Source organism: Leptodactylus fuscus, chromosome 2 (assembly GCF_031893055.1).
Source record: "Leptodactylus fuscus isolate aLepFus1 chromosome 2, aLepFus1.hap2, whole genome shotgun sequence".
Taxonomy (NCBI): domain Eukaryota; kingdom Metazoa; phylum Chordata; class Amphibia; order Anura; family Leptodactylidae; genus Leptodactylus; species Leptodactylus fuscus.
In genome coordinates, this window is record NC_134266.1 from 142,622,637 (window position 1) to 142,641,516 (window position 18,880).

An 18,880-nucleotide genomic window follows, 5' to 3' on the forward strand; every position below is an offset into this window, starting at 1 on the left:
GAGATTTCCAGTTGGGCTTCAGGTACCTGCAGTAATTTCCTTAGGATATGGAACCCATGGCTCAAATATATGGGCCAACTGTAACTGACCCGTGCTGCCCTGGTCTGACCTGCTGTGAACTCTCGTTCTCTTATGATCCCGCACTCAACTGTATCCGATTCTATGTTGGTGATGTACTATCTCATGATCATTATTTGCTGCTCATTACGTTTACTTACACTTCCAGGTTTAAATGTGTGTTTATATACAGGAATGTGCCCCCCCCTTTCTCCTCTCTCCCCTCCATCATCCTTTTATACACGTAAAATTTTTGTTCATGTCGTTTTAGGTGTCATGGGCCAGGTGAGCCTACAAGTAGCCCTGGAAAATACACCACAAGGACCAGCAAGACCCCTAGAATTTCACAAAGAGAATTCCTTATTCCTCATTTCCTCATATATTCATCAGGGGTCAAGATGTAGAAAATAGTTAAAACTGCTATAGATATGTATATAATTGCATAAAAAACACCATGACACGTCGGTAGTATAGTATAACCGTACTTGATAGCAGCAGTAACAAACGCTGACAAACTCCACCTTTTTAAAGGGCAAGGCCATCTCCAGTTGATCCATGAGTATCCAATCCTTCAGAGACATGTCAGGCACCGGCCACCTCCCATATAATACTGCACACTGAGTGCCGCAAGAGGCCCTGGCCATCAAATGGTGGCGACCATTCATCACGCAGCAGCGGGACGAGGGACTGCCTAGCTAGAATCGTGTCATCAGATTATCATAGTGGAGCACGTCCACAGAGCGGGAAAGCATGGCTTGACTACTGTTAGACAAGGGAGAAGACACATCCCTTATATTGTGCCACTCCCTTTAATCATGGACGATAATAATGTGGGGGGCGGTACTGGTCATCATAGGAACAGACGCCATCTAAACGTATAATCAGGTATATAGACTCAACAATTACACTGTAACCTACTAGAGTTGGACATGGCAGGTCTGCAGAATTTTCCTCTGTGGACGCTCTGCTTTAATTATACCTATACAGAAAACGCCAGCATTTCCATAGGTATAATTGACATGCTGTGATTTACGAAAACAAAACGATACAGCTTGTCAGCTGTAGATTTTTTTTCTGCAATATGTGGAGAGAATTAGCCAGAATTCCATCCACTTTGCAGGGACTTTGAAATGCCGCGGTTTTTGCCGCAGTGTTTCCACCGTGGCAAAATTGGGATGTCTCTACTATGTGGGCCCCTGGCCTAAAACATAGCTCCCAAACGCCCAAATCCGGCGAGACAGTCCTGATTTTACACTGCTGTCTCGCCATCCTGCATGGCTCATGGTTTGTCCCATCATGCCCCTGAAGTGTTTCACTGTAAACTTTCTTAGGGTAGGGTAAAGCTGAAATGGTAGATGTTAAATCCTAGTGGGGTAAAGGACTTTTCATGACGTCATGACCATGTGATCAGACTCGTATGGGCAGAGCTATTCTAGATACTTCAGGACAGTGTGGTGTAAAACAGAGAGGAAACTGATGGGAATGAAGACTGATGGAAGGTAAAGAGAAGAGGAAGCATGTGTGAGCAAGATGGGGGAACTGGGGGCAGATGTAGGGGGCAATTAAACTGAAGGCAGATAAAGGGGGACATTAAACTGGTGGTAGATGTAGGGGGCAATTAAACTGGGGCAGATGAAGGGGGACATTAAATTAGTGGAATATGAAGGGGGGTAATAAGCTGGTGGCAGATGAAGGGGGACATTAAATTAGTGGAATATGAAGGGGGGTAATAAGCTGGTGGCAGATGAAGGGGGACATTAAATTGGTGGCAGATGGAGGGTGGAACAATAAACTGGGAAAGATCAAGGAGGGGACATTAAACTGCAGGCAACTGAAGGAGGACATTAAATCATGAGGAGTAGCTGGAGCAACCTGTAGTTGCCTCCAGTTTAATGTCCTCCTCCAGCTGCCTCAGTTTAATGTCCCCCTCTAGCTTCTGCCATTTTAACTGGAGCACGAGGAGAGGAACTTAATACTGTGGGGCAATTGGAGTGGAACATTATAATGTGGGGACATATAATGTTAGAGTGACTGTAGGAGCATAATACTGTGTGGAGGCACATAGAAAAATGGATGAGAATGGGTGGAGTCAATGTAGAATTGGGCAGAGATAAATTTGCCATGGTACGCATAGCACACCGCACATTTTGGCCCTCTTTCTGTTCTTTCAAAGTTAGGAGGTATGCCTAAAAGACGACTCATCACTTGTCCTGACATTTTTGTCAAAAACGATATTGGACATGGTGTCCAATCCCATCTGGTAATATCCAGGTGTAAATGTACTAATACATTTCTAGGACAAATAACAGACAAATGGAAAGTACTAATAAATCAGACATGTCAGACAGGTTATTTTATTGCGTGCAGTAGTACAACATACCAAGTATTTTCTTGTGGCTGTATACATTGTGCTGTAAACGATTGATTGTGGAGGTGCTGGATATCAGACTCTCACCAATCTGATATTGATGTCTTGTCATCATCAATATCAGGACTTCGAGAACTACTTTAAACCTCTAGATGATTTTTTATAAATGCAATACATTTTGTAAAGGGAACCTGTGATATAGAACATGTAGTGCAGGTTGTGTAACATTTATTCCTTTATATATTTGCTTCGAGACAGTCATGGAGTCCAGTGGACAGCGCAAGCAGTGATGGCAACCCTCCTTTTATGACTGTGCATACAGAGAGCTGTCAATCACTGACAGGACCACCCACTTGAATACATGACTGTTTCTAAGCATGAAAAGAGCAAAGATAGAATTAAATCTAAGTTGTGTTGAATGCTTTACCGCAAAACTATATAACAGTTTGCTCAGCTCTCTCTCTGTGTATATCCTGGGATTTCCCATCATGTATAATGTGGAATATCAAATTTGAGATCTCCTCTGAGATTAAAAATAACTATTCATATAGTTTCAACATTACTCCACATATTGATGTTGACTGGCACCCACAAATAGTAATGGCAGGAACATGTTACATGCGGTGCCAACAGTGTCCTCATATCTGGAATTTACAAACAAACCAGTTTGTCAGATGCAGAAATTTTTTTTGACAAAGATGTCTGTCAAAACTTTTTCTGAGAAGTTTGATCCTATATCTGATATTAATAGTTCATTCTTTTCTTTGCAGCTATTAGATAGAGAGTGAAGTGATCTTCGTGCAGTAAGGTTACTGGAGACTTGGTGATATCTGGGCACCCATGTATGAAAAATGATTCCATTTCCATTTATTTTCGCACTGCAATGTTAGAAATGTTAGCAATGTTGGGCAAGTCAATGGAAAGAAAGATGTAAATTACTCTTCATTATTAGAGATGAGCGAACAGTGTTCTATCGAACTCATGTTCGATCGGATATTAGGCTGTTCGGCATGTTCGAATCGAATCGAACACCGCGTGGTAAAGTGCGCCATTACTCGATTCCCCTCCCACCTTCCCTGGCGCCTTTTTTGCTCCAATAACAGCGCAGGGTAGGTGGGACAGGAACTACGACACCGGTGACGTTGAGAAAAGTAGGCAAAACCCATTGGCTGCCGAAAACATGTGACCTCTAATTTAAAATAACAGCGCCGCCCAGGTTCGCGTCATTCTGAGCTTGCAATTCACCGAGGACGGAGGTTTCCGTCCAGTTAGCTAGGGCTTAGATTCTGGGTAGGCAGGGACAGGCTAGGATAGGAAGGAGAAGACAACCACAACAGCTCTTATAAGAGCTAAATTCCAGGGAGAAGCTTGTCAGTGTAACGTGGCACTGACGGGCTCAATCGCCGCAACCCAGCTTTCCCAGGATCCTGAATGGAATACACTGTCAGTGTATTCCCGTATACCCGATATATACCCCCGATACCCGTTCCAACGTTCACCCCAGAAATACCCTGCAAGTCCCCTAGCAATAGAATTGGGGCTATATACACCCACAATTTTTACTACTGGTATACAGTGCCATTGTCTGACTGGGAATTCAAAGAATATATTGGGGTTATAAATACCCTCATTTCTTGCTACTGCCATATAGTGCCAGTTTCTGACTGGTAATTCAAAGAATATATTGGGGTTACGTGCACCCACAATTTTTACTACTGGTATACAGTGCCATTGTCTGACTGGAAATTCAAAGAATATATTGGGAATACAAATACCCTCATTTCTTGCTACTGCCATATAGTGCCAGTTTCTGACTGGTAATTCAAAGAATATATTGGGGTTACGTGCACCCACAATTTTTACTACTGGTATACAGTGCCATTGTCTGACTGGGAATTCAAAGAATATATTGGGGTTATAAATACCCTCATTTCTTGCTACTGCCATATAGTGCCAGTTTCTGACTGGTAATTCAAAGAATATATTGGGGTTACGTGCACCCACAATTTTTACTACTGGTATACAGTGCCATTGTCTGACTGGGAATTCAAAGAATATATTGGGGTTATAAATACCCTCATTTCTTGCTACTGCCATATAGTGCCAGTTTCTGACTGGTAATTCAAAGAATATATTGGGGTTACGTGCACCCACAATTTTTACTACTGGTATACAGTGCCATTGTCTGACTGGGAATTCAAAGAATATATTGGGAATACAAATACCCTCATTTCTTGCTACTGCCATATAGTACCAGTTTCTGACTGGTAATTCAAAGAATATATTGGGGTTACGTGCACCCACAATTTTTACTACTGGTATACAGTGCCATTGTCTGACTGGGAATTCAAAGAATATATTGGGAATACAAATACCCTCATTTCTTGCTACTGCCATATAGTGCCAGTTTCTGACTGGTAATTCAAAGAATATATTGGGGTTACGTGCACCCACAATTTTTACTACTGGTATACAGTGCCATTGTCTGACTGGGAATTCAAAGAATATATTGGGGTTATAAATACCCTCATTTCTTGCTACTGCCATATAGTGCCAGTTTCTGACTGGTAATTCAAAGAATATATTGGGGTTACGTGCACCCACAATTTTTACTACTGGTATACAGTGCCATTGTCTGACTGGGAATTCAAAGAATATATTGGGGTTATAAATACCCTCATTTCTTGCTACTGCCATATAGTGCCAGTTTCTGACTGTTAATTCAAAGAATATATTGGGGTTACGTGCACCCACAATTTTTACTACTGGTATACAGTGCCATTGTCTGACTGGGAATTCAAAGAATATATTGGGGTTATAAATACCCTCATTTCTTGCTACTGCCATATAGTGCCAGTTTCTGACTGGTAATTCAAAGAATATATTGGGGTTACGTGCACCCACAATTTTTACTACTGGTATACAGTGCCATTGTCTGACTGGGAATTCAAAGAATATATTGGGAATACAAATACCCTCATTTCTTGCTACTGCCATATAGTGCCAGTTTCTGACTGGTAATTCAAAGAATATATTGGGGTTACGTGCACCCACAATTTTTACTACTGGTATACAGTGCCATTGTCTGACTGGGAATTCAAAGAATATATTGGGGTTATAAATACCCTCATTTCTTGCTACTGCCATATAGTGCCAGTTTCTGACTGGTAATTGAAAGAATATATTGGGGTTACGTGCACCCACAATTTTTACTACTGGTATACAGTGCCATTGTCTGACTGGGAATTCAAAGAATATATTGGGAATACAAATACCCTCATTTCTTGCTACTGCCATATAGTGCCAGTTTCTGACTGGTAATTCAAAGAATATATTGGGGTTACGTGCACCCACAATTTTTACTACTGGTATACAGTGCCATTGTCTGACTGGGAATTCAAAGAATATATTGGGAATACAAATACCCTCATTTCTTGCTACTGCCATATAGTGCCAGTTTCTGACTGGTAATTCAAAGAATATATTGGGGTTACGTGCACCCACAATTTTTACTACTGGTATACAGTGCCATTGTCTGACTGGGAATTCAAAGAATATATTGGGAATACAAATACCCTCATTTCTTGCTACTGCCATATAGTGCCAGTTTCTGACTGGTAATTCAAAGAATATATTGGGGTTACGTGCACCCACAATTTTTACTACTGGTATACAGTGCCATTGTCTGACTGGGAATTCAAAGAATATATTGGGGTTATAAATACCCTCATTTCTTGCTACTGCCATATAGTGCCAGTTTCTGACTGGTAATTCAAAGAATATATTGGGGTTACGTGCACCCACAATTTTTACTACTGGTATACAGTGCCATTGTCTGACTGGGAATTCAAAGAATATATTGGGAATACAAATACCCTCATTTCTTGCTACTGCCATATAGTGCCAGTTTCTGACTGGTAATTCAAAGAATATATTGGGGTTACATGCACCCACAATTTTTACTACTGGTATACGGTGCCATTGTCTGACTGGGAATTCAAAGAATATATTGGGAATACAAATACCCTCATTTCTTGCTACTGCCATATAGTGCCAGTTTCTGACTGCTAATTCAAAGAATATATTGGGGTTACGTGCACCCACAATTTTTACTACTGGTATACAGTGCCATTGTCTGACTGGGAATTCAAAGAATATATTGGGAATACAAATACCCTCATTTCTTGCAACTGCCATATAGTGCCAGTTTCTGACTGGTAATTCAAAGAATATATTGGGGTTACGTGCACCCACAATTTTTACTACTGGTATACAGTGCCATTGTCTGACTGGGAATTCAAAGAATATATTGGGGTTATAAATACCCTCATTTCTTGCTACTGCCATATAGTGCCAGTTTCTGACTGGTAATTCAAAGAATATATTGGGGTTACGTGCACCCACAATTTTTACTACTGGTATACAGTGCCAATTTCTAACTAGGAATTCAAAATGCGCAAGGCTCCCGGAAAGGGACGTGGACGAGGCCGTGGGCGAGGTCGGGGGAATGGTTCTGGGGAGCAAGGTAGCAGTGAAGCCACAGGGCGTCCCGTGCCTACTCCTGTGGGGCAGCAAGCATTGCGCCACTCCACAGTGCCAGGGTTGCTTGCCACATTAACTAAACTGCAGGGTACAAACCTTAGTAGGCCCGAGAACCAGGAACAGGTCTTGCAATGGCTGTCAGAGAACGCTTACAGCACATTGTCCAGCAGCCAGTCAGACTCTGCCTCCTCTCCTCCTATTACCCAACAGTCTTGTCTTCCTTCCTCCCAAAATTCCGAAGCTTTACAGAACAATAACCCAAACTGTCCCTGCTCCCCAGAGCTGTTCTCCGCTCCTTTCATTGTCCCTCAACCTGCCTCTCCACGTCACGATTCCACGAACCTAACAGAGGAGCATCTGTGTCCAGATGCTCAAACACTAGAGTCTCCTCCATCTCCGTTCGATTTGGTGGTGGATGACCAGCAACCCACCCTCATCGACGATGATGTGACGCAGTTGCCGTCAGGGCATCCAGTTGACCGGCGCATTGTGCGGGAGGAGGAGATGAGACAGGAGTTGGAAGAGGAAGTGGTGGATGATGAGGACACTGACCCGACCTGGACAGGGGGGATGTCAAGCGGGGAAAGTAGTGTGGATGTTGAGGCAGGTGCAGCACCAAAAAGGGTAGCTAGAGGCAGAGGCAGAGGTCAGCAGCTTAGGCGAAGCCAGGCCACACCCGGAATCTCCCAAGATGTTCCAGTTCGTACCCAACCCCGAAAAACTCCCACCTCGAGGGCACGTTTCTCGAAGGTGTGGAGTTTTTTCAAGGAATGCGCCAAGGACAGATATAGTGTTGTCTGCACAATTTGCCTCTCGAAATTGATTAGGGGCTCTGAGAAGAGCAACCTGTCCACCACTTCAATGCGCCGTCATTTGGAATCCAAGCACTGGAATCAGTGGCAGGCAGCAACGGCAGGACAAAGGCCGCCTGCCGTTCACGCCACTGCCACTGCCTCTGCCACTGCCTCTGCCTCTGCCTCTGCCACTGCCACTGCTGACTGTGCTGGCGATGCACTCCAGAGGACGAGCCAGGACACCACTTCATCTGCCTCCGCCACTTTGTTGACTTCTCCCTCATCCTCCCCTGTTCCTGTCTTATCTCCTTCTCCTGCACCATCAAAGGCACCATCAGGCGCTTCTTTACAACAACCCACCATCTCTCAGACATTTGAGCGGCGGCAGAAATACACTGCTAACCACCCACACGCGCAAGCCTTGAACGCCAACATCGCTAAACTGCTGGCCCAGGAGATGTTGGCGTTCCGGCTTGTTGAAACTCCCGCCTTCCTGGACCTGATGGCAACTGCGGCACCTCGCTATGCCGTCCCTAGCCGTCACTACTTCTCCCGGTGTGCCGTCCCCGCCTTGCACCAGCACGTGTCACTCAACATCAGGCGGGCCCTTAGTTCCGCGCTTTGCACAAAGGTCCACTTGACCACCGACGCGTGGACAAGTGCATGCGGACAGGGACGCTACATTTCACTGACGGCACACTGGGTGAATGTAGTTGAGGCTGGGACTGCTTCCCAAACTGGCCCGGTGTACCTCGTCTCCCCACGTAACATTCCTGGCAGGGACACGAGAAGAACACCCCCCTCCTCCTCCTCCTCTACCGCCTCCTCCTCCGCCACCGCCTCCTCCTCCGCCACCGCCTCCTCCTCCGCTGTTAGATTAACCCCAGCTACGAGTTGGAAACGTTGCAGCACTGGCGTTGGTAGACGTCAGCAGGCTGTGCTGAAGCTGATCAGCTTGGGGGACAGACAGCACACTGCCTCCGAGGTGAGGGATGCCCTCCTCGATGAGACGGCAATATGGTTTGAGCCGCTGCACCTGGGCCCAGGCATGGTCGTTTGTGATAACGGCCGGAACCTGGTAGCAGCTCTGGAGCTTGCCGGACTCCAACATGTTCCATGCCTGGCCCACGTCTTCAACCTAGTGGTGCAACGTTTCCTAAAGAGCTACCCCAATGTTCCAGAGCTACTGGTGAAAGTGCGGCGCATGTGCGCCCACTTTCGCAAGTCGACAGTAGCCGCTGCTAGCTTAAAATCTCTCCAGCAACGCCTGCATGTGCCACAACACCGGCTTTTGTGCGACGTCCCCACACGCTGGAACTCAACGTTTCAGATGTTGAATAGAGTGGTTGAGCAGCAGAGACCTTTGATGGAATACCAGCTACAAAACCCTAGGGTGCCACAAAGTCAGCTGCCTCAGTTTCACATCCATGAGTGGCCATGGATGAGAGACCTTTGTGACATCCTACGGGTCTTTGAGGAGTCCACAAGGAGGGTGAGCTCTGAGGATGCGATGGTGAGCCTTACAATCCCGCTCTTGTGTGTTCTGAGAGAATCCCTGATTGACATCAGGGATAACTCAGATCACACAGAGGAGTTAGGGATAGCATCCGATCCGTCACAGCTGGAGAGTAGGTCCACACATCTGTCCGCTTCACTGCGTTTAATGGAGGAGGAGGAGGAGGAGGAGGAAGAAGAGTTGTCCGATGATGTGATGGTGATACAGGAGGCTTCCGGGCAACTTCGAATCGTCCCATTGTTGCAGCGCGGATGGGTAGACATGGAGGATGAGGAGGAAATGGAGATTGAACTTTCCGGTGGGGCCAGAGGAGTCATGCCAACTAACACTGTGGCAGACATGGCTGAGTTCATGTTGGGGTGCTTTACAACCGACAAGCGTATTGTCAAAATCATGGAGGACAACCAGTACTGGATCTTTGCTATCCTTGACCCCCGGTATAAAAACAACATCTCGTCTTTTATTCCGGTAGAGGGGAGGGCCAATCGCATCAATGCTTGCCACAGGCAATTGGTGCAGAATATGATGGAGATGTTTCCAGCATGTGACGTTGGCGGCAGGGAGGGCAGTTCCTCCAGTAGGCAACCAAGTTCTCACCGGTCCACACAAACGAGGGGCACACTGTCTAAGGTCTGGGACACCTTGATGGCACCCCCTCGCCAAAGTGCCGCCACGGAGGGTCCTAGTGTCACCAGGCGTGAGAAGTATAGGTGCATGTTGCGGGAATACCTTTCCGACCACAGCCCTGTCCTCTCCGACCCCTCTGCGCCCTACACGTATTGGGTGTCGAAGTTGGACCTGTGGCTTGAACTTGCCCTATATGCCTTGGAGGTGCTGTCCTGTCCTGCCGCCAGCGTCCTATCTGAGAGGGTGTTCAGTGCAGCCGGTGGCATCATCACTGACAAGCGCACCCGTCTGTCAGCTGAGAGTGCCGACCGGCTCACTTTGATAAAAATGAACCACCACTGGGTAGAGCCGTCATTTTTGTGCCCACCTGTGTAAAGCACCCCAACATGAAACTCCATGTCTGTACTCAATCTCTCCAATTCCTCCGCATCCTCATACTCATCCACCATAAGCGTTGCACAATTCTGCTAATACTAGGCTCCCTCCACCCTGATTTCCCCCAACTTTGCTGGTTAGAGGCTCCCTCCACCCTGATTTCCACCAACTCTGCTGGTTAGAGGCTCCCTCCACCATGAATTGGTCCAAACTGGGCTGTTTAGCGGCTCCCTCCACCATTAATTGGTCCAAACTGGGCTGTTTAGAGGCTCCCTCCACCATGAATTTGCCCAAACTGGGCTGTTTAGAGGCTCCCTCCACCATGAATTTGCCCAAACTGGGCTGGTTAGAGGCTCCCTCCACCATGAATTGGTCCAAGCTGGGTTTTTTAGAGGCTCCCTCCACCATGAATTTGCCCAAACTGGGCTGGTTAGAGGCTCCCTCCACCATGAATTGGTCCAAACTGGGCTGGTTAGAGGCTCCCTCCACCATTAATTGGTCCAAACTGGGCTATTTAGAGGCTCCCTCCACCATTAATTGGTCCAAACTGGGCTGGTTAGAGGCTCCCTCCACCATGAATTTGCCCAAACTGGGCTGTTTAGAGGCTCCCTACACCATGAATTGGTCCAAACTTGGCTGTTTAGAGGCTCCCTCCACCATTAATTGGTCCAAACTGGGCTGGTTAGAGGCTCCCTCCACCATGAATTGGTCCAAACTGGGTTTTTTAGAGGCTCCCTCCACCATGAATTTGCCCAAACTGGGCTGTTTAGAGGCTCCCTCCACCATGAATTTGCCCAAACTGGGGTTTTTAGGGGCTCCCTCCACCATGAATTTCCCAAAACTTGGCTGTTTAGAGGCTCCCTCCACCATTAATTGGTCCAAACTGGGCTGGTTAGAGGCTCCCTCCACCATGAATTTGCCCAAACTGGGCTGTTTAGAGGCTCCCTCCACCATGAATTGGTCCAAACTGGGTTTTTTAGAGGCTCCCTCCACCATGAATTGGTCCAAACTGGGCTGTTTAGAGGCTCCCTCCACCATGAATTTGCCCAAACTGGGTTTTTTAGAGGCTCCCTCCACCATGAATTTGCCCAAACTGGGCTGTTTAGAGGCTCCCTCCACCATGAATTGGTCCAAACTGGGGTTTTTAGGGGCTCCCTCCACCATGAATTTCCCAAAACTTGGCTGTTTAGAGGCTCCCTCCACCATGAATTGGTCCAAACTGGGTTTTTTAGAGGCTCCCTCCACCATGAATTGGTCCAAACTGGGCTGTTTAGAGGCTCCCTCCACCATGAATTTGCCCAAACTGGGCTGTTTAGAGGCTCCCTCCACCATGAATTTGCCCAAACTGGGCTGGTTAGAGGCTCCCTCCACCATGAATTGGTCCAAGCTGGGTTTTTTAGAGGCTCCCTCCACCATGAATTTGCCCAAACTGGGCTGGTTAGAGGCTCCCTCCACCATGAATTGGTCCAAACTGGGCTGGTTAGAGGCTCCCTCCACCATTAATTGGTCCAAACTGGGCTGTTTAGAGGCTCCCTCCACCATGAATTGGTCCAAACTGGGCTGGTTAGAGGCTCCCTCCACCATGAATTTGCCCAAACTGAGCTGTTTAGAGGCTCCCTCCACCATGAATTGGTCCAAACTGGGTTTTTTAGAGGCTCCCTCCACCATGAATTGGTCCAAACTTGGCTGTTTAGAGGCTCCCTCCACCATTAATTGGTCCAAACTGGGCTGGTTAGAGGCTCCCTCCACCATGAATTGGTCCAAACTGGGTTTTTTAGAGGCTCCCTCCACCATGAATTTGCCCAAACTGGGCTGTTTAGAGGCTCCCTCCACCATTAATTGGTCCAAACTGGGCTGGTTAGAGGCTCCCTCCACCATGAATTTGCCCAAACTGGGCTGTTTAGAGGCTCCCTCCACCATGAATTGGTCCAAACTGGGTTTTTTAGAGGCTCCCTCCACCATGAATTGGTCCAAACTGGGCTGTTTAGAGGCTCCCTCCACCATGAATTTGCCCAAACTGGGCTGTTTAGAGGCTCCCTCCACCATGAATTTGCCCAAACTGGGCTGGTTAGAGGCTCCCTCCACCATGAATTGGTCCAAGCTGGGTTTTTTAGAGGCTCCCTCCACCATGAATTTGCCCAAACTGGGCTGGTTAGAGGCTCCCTCCACCATGAATTGGTCCAAACTGGGCTGGTTAGAGGCTCCCTCCACCATTAATTGGTCCAAACTGGGCTGTTTAGAGGCTCCCTCCACCATTAATTGGTCCAAACTGGGCTGGTTAGAGGCTCCCTCCACCATGAATTTGCCCAAACTGGGCTGTTTAGAGGCTCCCTCCACCATGAATTGGTCCAAACTGGGTTTTTTAGAGGCTCCCTCCACCATGAATTGGTCCAAACTGGGCTGTTTAGAGGCTCCCTCCACCATGAATTTGCCCAAACTGGGCTGTTTAGAGGCTCCCTCCACCATGAATTTGCCCAAACTGGGCTGGTTAGAGGCTCCCTCCACCATGAATTGGTCCAAACTGGGCTGGTTAGAGGCTCCCTCCACCATGAATTTGCCCAAACTGGGCTGGTTAGAGGCTCCCTCCACCATGAATTGGTCCAAACTGGGCTGGTTAGAGGCTCCCTCCACCATGAATTGGTCCAAACTGGGCTGTTTAGAGGCTCCCTCCACCATGAATTTGCCCAAACTGGGCTGGTTAGAGGCTCCCTCCACCATGAATTGGTCCAAACTGGGCTGGTTAGAGGCTCCCTCCACCATGAATTTCCCAAAACTTGGCTGTTTAGAGGCTCCCTCCACCATTAATTGGTCCAAACTGGGCTGGTTAGAGGCTCCCTCCACCATGAATTTGCCCAAACTGGGCTGTTTAGAGGCTCCCTCCACCATGAATTTGCCCAAACTGGGCTGGTTAGAGGCTCCCTCCACCATGAATTGGTCCAAACTGGGGTTTTTAGAGGCTCCCTCCACCATGAATTGGTCCAAACTTGGCTGTTTAGAGGCTCCCTCCACCATTAATTGGTCCAAACTGGGCTGGTTAGAGGCTCCCTCCACCATGAATTGGTCCAAACTGGGCTGGTTAGAGGCTCCCTCCACCATGAATTTCCCAAAACTTGGCTGTTTAGAGGCTCCCTCCACCATTAATTGGTCCAAACTGGGCTGGTTAGAGGCTCCCTCCACCATGAATTTGCCCAAACTGGGCTGTTTAGAGGCTCCCTCCACCATGAATTTGCCCAAACTGGGCTGGTTAGAGGCTCCCTCCACCATGAATTGGTCCAAACTGGGGTTTTTAGAGGCTCCCTCCACCATGAATTGGTCCAAACTTGGCTGTTTAGAGGCTCCCTCCACCATTAATTGGTCCAAACTGGGCTGGTTAGAGGCTCCCTCCACCATGAATTGGTCCAAACTGGGTTTTTTAGAGGCTCCCTCCACCATGAATTTGCCCAAACTGGGCTGTTTAGAGGCTCCCTCCACCATGAATTGGTCCAAACTGGGGTTTTTAGGGGCTCCCTCCACCATGAATTTCCCAAAACTTGGCTGTTTAGAGGCTCCCTCCACCATGAATTGGTCCAAACTGGGTTTTTTAGAGGCTCCCTCCACCATGAATTGGTCCAAACTGGGCTGTTTAGAGGCTCCCTCCACCATGAATTTGCCCAAACTGGGCTGTTTAGAGGCTCCCTCCACCATGAATTTGCCCAAACTGGGCTGGTTAGAGGCTCCCTCCACCATGAATTGGTCCAAGCTGGGTTTTTTAGAGGCTCCCTCCACCATGAATTTGCCCAAACTGGGCTGGTTAGAGGCTCCCTCCACCATGAATTGGTCCAAACTGGGCTGGTTAGAGGCTCCCTCCACCATTAATTGGTCCAAACTGGGCTGTTTAGAGGCTCCCTCCACCATTAATTGGTCCAAACTGGGCTGGTTAGAGGCTCCCTCCACCATGAATTTGCCCAAACTGGGCTGTTTAGAGGCTCCCTCCACCATGAATTGGTCCAAACTGGGTTTTTTAGAGGCTCCCTCCACCATGAATTGGTCCAAACTGGGCTGTTTAGAGGCTCCCTCCACCATGATTTGCCCAAACTGGGCTGTTTAGAGGCTCCCTCCACCATGAATTTGCCCAAACTGGGCTGGTTAGAGGCTCCCTCCACCATGAATTGGTCCAAACTGGGCTGGTTAGAGGCTCCCTCCACCATTAATTGGTCCAAACTGGGCTGTTTAGAGGCTCCCTCCACCATGAATTTGCCCAAACTGGGCTGGTTAGAGGCTCCCTCCACCATGAATTGGTCCAAACTGGGCTGGTTAGAGGCTCCCTCCACCATTAATTGGTCCAAACTGGGCTGTTTAGAGGCTCCCTCCACCATTAATTGGTCCAAACTGGGCTGGTTAGAGGCTCCCTCCACCATGAATTTGCCCAAACTGGGCTGTTTAGAGGCTCCCTCCACCATGAATTGGTCCAAACTGGGTTTTTTAGAGGCTCCCTCCACCATGAATTTGCCCAAACTGGGCTGGTTAGAGGCTCCCTCCACCATGAATTGGTCCAAACTGGGCTGGTTAGAGGCTCCCTCCACCATTAATTGGTCCAAACTGGGCTGGTTAGAGGCTCCCTCCACCATGAATTTGCCCAAACTGGGCTGTTTAGAGGCTCCCTCCACCATGAATTGGTCCAAACTGGGTTTTTTAGAGGCTCCCTCCACCATGAATTTGCCCAAACTGGGCTGGTTAGAGGCTCCCTCCACCATGAATTGGTCCAAACTGGGGTTTTTAGAGGCTCCCTCCACCATGAATTTGCCCAAACTGGGGTGTTTAGAGGCTCCCTCCACCATGAATTTGCCCAAACTCTGCTGGTTAGAGGCTCAATCCACCCTGATTTTCAAAACAAATGTTGGTGCCAACCTCAACTTACTACAAGGGCCAAATTCACTGCTGGTGACAAGCTCTCCTCACTGCAAGTGCCAAATACACATGTTTCAAGGTGTTTTCCTACTGTCAGAGAGGTGGTATTGAGTGTGTAAAGTGTGTAGTTGTTAGGCTGTGATGTTGGGGTAATAGAGGGTCTTTGGTGTGTTAGATGCCCCCAGACATGCTTCCCCTGCTGTCCCAGTGTCATTCCAGAGGTGTTGGCATCATTTCCTGGGGTGTCATAGTGGACTTGGTGACCCTCCAGACACGGATTTAGGTTTCCCCCTTAACGAGTATCTGTTCCCCATAGACTATAATGGGGTTCGAAACCCATTCGAACACACGAACATTGAGCGGCTGTTCGAATCGAATTTCGAACCTCGAACATTTTAGTGTTCGCTCATCTCTATTCATTATCCATTGCTTCAGTGGTTTAGTATTCTGACGCTGGAACAGGCGACAAACAGATGTAGACAATTCCGAAACGATAAGTACTGTAATTTTTGTTCATAACTATATAAATACATGCATATCATCAACAACTATAAAAAATGAAGCAGCACTCCGAAATCCTAAGTGGAGCAATTTATTCATCCATTCCTGCAAAATGCCTAAAAATGGCTGCATAGAGCATCCTTGAAGCATGGATAAATGACGCTAGGTTCACACCAGCATTCGTCTCTCTAGTCGTCCACATGGGGACCTGAAACACGGAGAGCCCCTTTGCTAAAAAGACTATAATGGTGTCCATTGGGTTTCTGCAGCTTTTATACTGAAACCAGCGGAGAGGAAAGTCCTCCATGCAAGACTTTTCTCTCCATCGATTGTAGACGGAATGTGAACCTAACCTAAATTGTTCCCCTGAAGATTTTGGAGTACTGTTTTGTTTTTTTTTAATTCTATACTTTGATGATCAATGGTAACTGGAGTTGGAGTTAGGTTCCTGAAAGCTTTGCACCCCCTGTCCTATAGATGATTTTTTTTTTGGCTATTGTGTTGCCTCTGTTTTCTTTTCTTCACAACCACACAGTCACACAAGAGCAACACAGACCATATTTGTTGCCATTTAGACTATGTGGCCATAGTGTCATGCACATGACCTCCAAGGCCTTATGCACATTAAACCTAATGTCAGTGGTAAATGTCATCACACTGCCGCTTTAAAACCCATGCAAGTCTGTAGGTGCATTCACATGTCCATATTTGGCCAAAGATAAATCATGTCCATTGTTTTGTGTTTACTATCTCTGCGTTGACATCAAAGTATTTTTTTTACTTCTGTACTGTGACATCATTCTGTATTATCATACTGTGGCTAACAACCCTGTGCTATGAAATCACTAAATGAATTGTTCCTGTACTGTGACATCACTGTGTCCATTAGACTTTCAATAAGATGATATGTTTGGGAAATGTCTTATTTCTGTCTTGTGATTTATGTTTTATTATGTTTGTGCAGTAACATCATCGTGTCCGTTTTCAGCAGGGCACTTTTGTGGATATTTGGATGATACTATAATCTTTCTCCAGAATTAATGTAATCCCTGTTCCTACATACAATGACTTATGGATTCAGTAACTACTCTGGCTCATAGAACATTACTTTCTGGATCATTGAAAATTTGCCAAATTTTGATATGTCAATGCCCCAAATGAGTCTCTTTATAAATGAGTATTATTTTCAGTGTTCTGTAAACTTTCTGTGCAATGGCCATCTATTCTTTGATGGACAATTGCTGACCATCAGAAGTGAGGGGAATAATGTTATAGGGCCTTCCATGTTTTGCTATGAGTGCCCATGTCTATTCGCATACTTGTATATCTACTTCTGTGCTGATGACAAATGTTCATATATGTCTCTTTATGACCAATCCTGAATCATGTATTCACAATACCAGTTGTAGTATTCCCTACCTTTAATGACCATCTCCTTCCTGCACCATTGAATAAAGTTGGACACATTATCTCTCGCCAAAAACGTTGCAGGTTGGGCTGATGCATTGAATGTTACTCCAGCTTTTGGTAGCCAAAGTTTTTTGGCTAAGTCAGGATACTCTGTAGAAAATCCACGTGCTGTCTCAGTCACTTTGTTGGCATGATAGCAAAGTAAAGTTCCAGTCTCCAGGACTTCAATAAAGTTCTCTACTGTTATATCCAAATTGTAGAGATCCTTTAGCCACTCAGCCAAGTCTTCTTTCATGGCAAACAGGTACTGCTCACTGGATTTATATGGGCGGATGCTGCGCACACTGCCCCCTTGGTGAGCTGGCATTTTGAAGGTATCCATGATGAAATGCTTCAGAAAGGACTCACATACATAATAATGTCACAGATTCCTTAAGCACCATCTTATCCGAAGGAGGAGTGAGGTTCAGATGCTACAGTAGGGTCAGTTTGTCATATCTGAAACACAAAACCAGTTCATAGTAATTGTATTTAGAGTGTATTGCGCTTCACCTGAGATTTACTGTTGTTTAGGTCAGTTATTATTCTGGATCTAAAGTGAGAATGCTTTCAAAAATCAAAGTGCTAATATTTCATTTTTGACAATTAACAAAATTAAGTAAATGACCAAAAGACATCTGACGCTTGGTTCACACCTGTGTCTGGGTTTCCGTTAGCAGTTACCCCCAGAAACCCGCGGACCCCATAGACTATAATGGGGTCTGACCGGTTTCCACCCCAGTTTCTCCCCGAAAGAAACTTTGTGGAAAAATACATGCAACGGACACACTGTGATTTCCAAAACCGTTGTGGTTATAGAAATCGCAGCATGTCAATTATACCTATGGAAACGTTGGTAGTTCCCCTATAGATATAATGGAATCAGAAAATCTGCAGAGGAAAACTCTGCGAACTTTCTGTAAAAATTGATGCAGGGAAAAGTGCAATGCATTGCTGCTGCAGTTTTTCCAGCAGCACTTTTTTGGTGCAGGATGCTACATGGGACCTTAGGCTTAAAGGGGTTTTTCAGGCTAAATTATTAACCCGTTTATGCCGGAGGTTGAGGTTTTTGAGTTGGTATTACAACTCCCACTTGAACGAGACTAAGCTGGGATCAAGCCATGTGACCAATGAATGGGACGTCATATAGTCTGTAAAGTCAAAGAGCAATTCCCCTGCTTCCATACAGCTTATAAGCCTAAGGATACCTCATCAATTAAAAAGTCCTGGAAACCCCTTTAATACATGCGCTCATTTTCTCATTACAAACCCTAGTTTATCGATATATTCATACAAGTTTTGAAAAAAAAATTTGCCAAATAAATAAGAATACTTTCAAAAATATTATATTTATAGATCATTTTTGTCCTTGAATAAATTCATTTAAATCCAACCAATATTTAGTGTGACCACCCTTTGCCTTCTAGGTTCACTTGCATACAGTTTGTGAAGTTGTTCCAAACATCTTAGAGACCTAACCACAGATCTTCTATCTCTTCAAACAGACTCAATGATGTAGAGATTAGGTTGGTCACAGCAAATTGATTTGATAGATTTCTCTTTTGTTGATTCGCTTACGGTAATTTTGTTAATTTACAAAAATTAACTATTAAAACTTCTATCTTTGAAAGTATTGCAGAATTTGCAGAATTTTTCCACGCGTTCCTTAAACTTTTGCACAGTATTGTACATATGACATTAAAATGAGATTTGCGCACTGTGGACTTTAGACATGTAAAGGAGAGTATAACATAGAGTATATAC

At 46.1% G+C, this 18,880-nt stretch overlaps 1 protein-coding gene across 1 annotated transcript in view; it reads right to left on the reverse strand.

Annotated features, from left to right (window-relative positions):
* The window catches only part of GAS2L2 (growth arrest specific 2 like 2), a 43,142-nt gene extending 25,683 nt beyond the window's left edge, over positions 1-17,459 (reverse strand). The window contains exon 1 of the mRNA XM_075264755.1: positions 17,087-17,459. Coding sequence (XP_075120856.1) covers positions 17,087-17,459 — 373 coding nt within the window. The remainder of the gene's footprint in view (positions 1-17,086) is intronic.
* Positions 17,460-18,880: the final 1,421 nt, after the last annotated feature.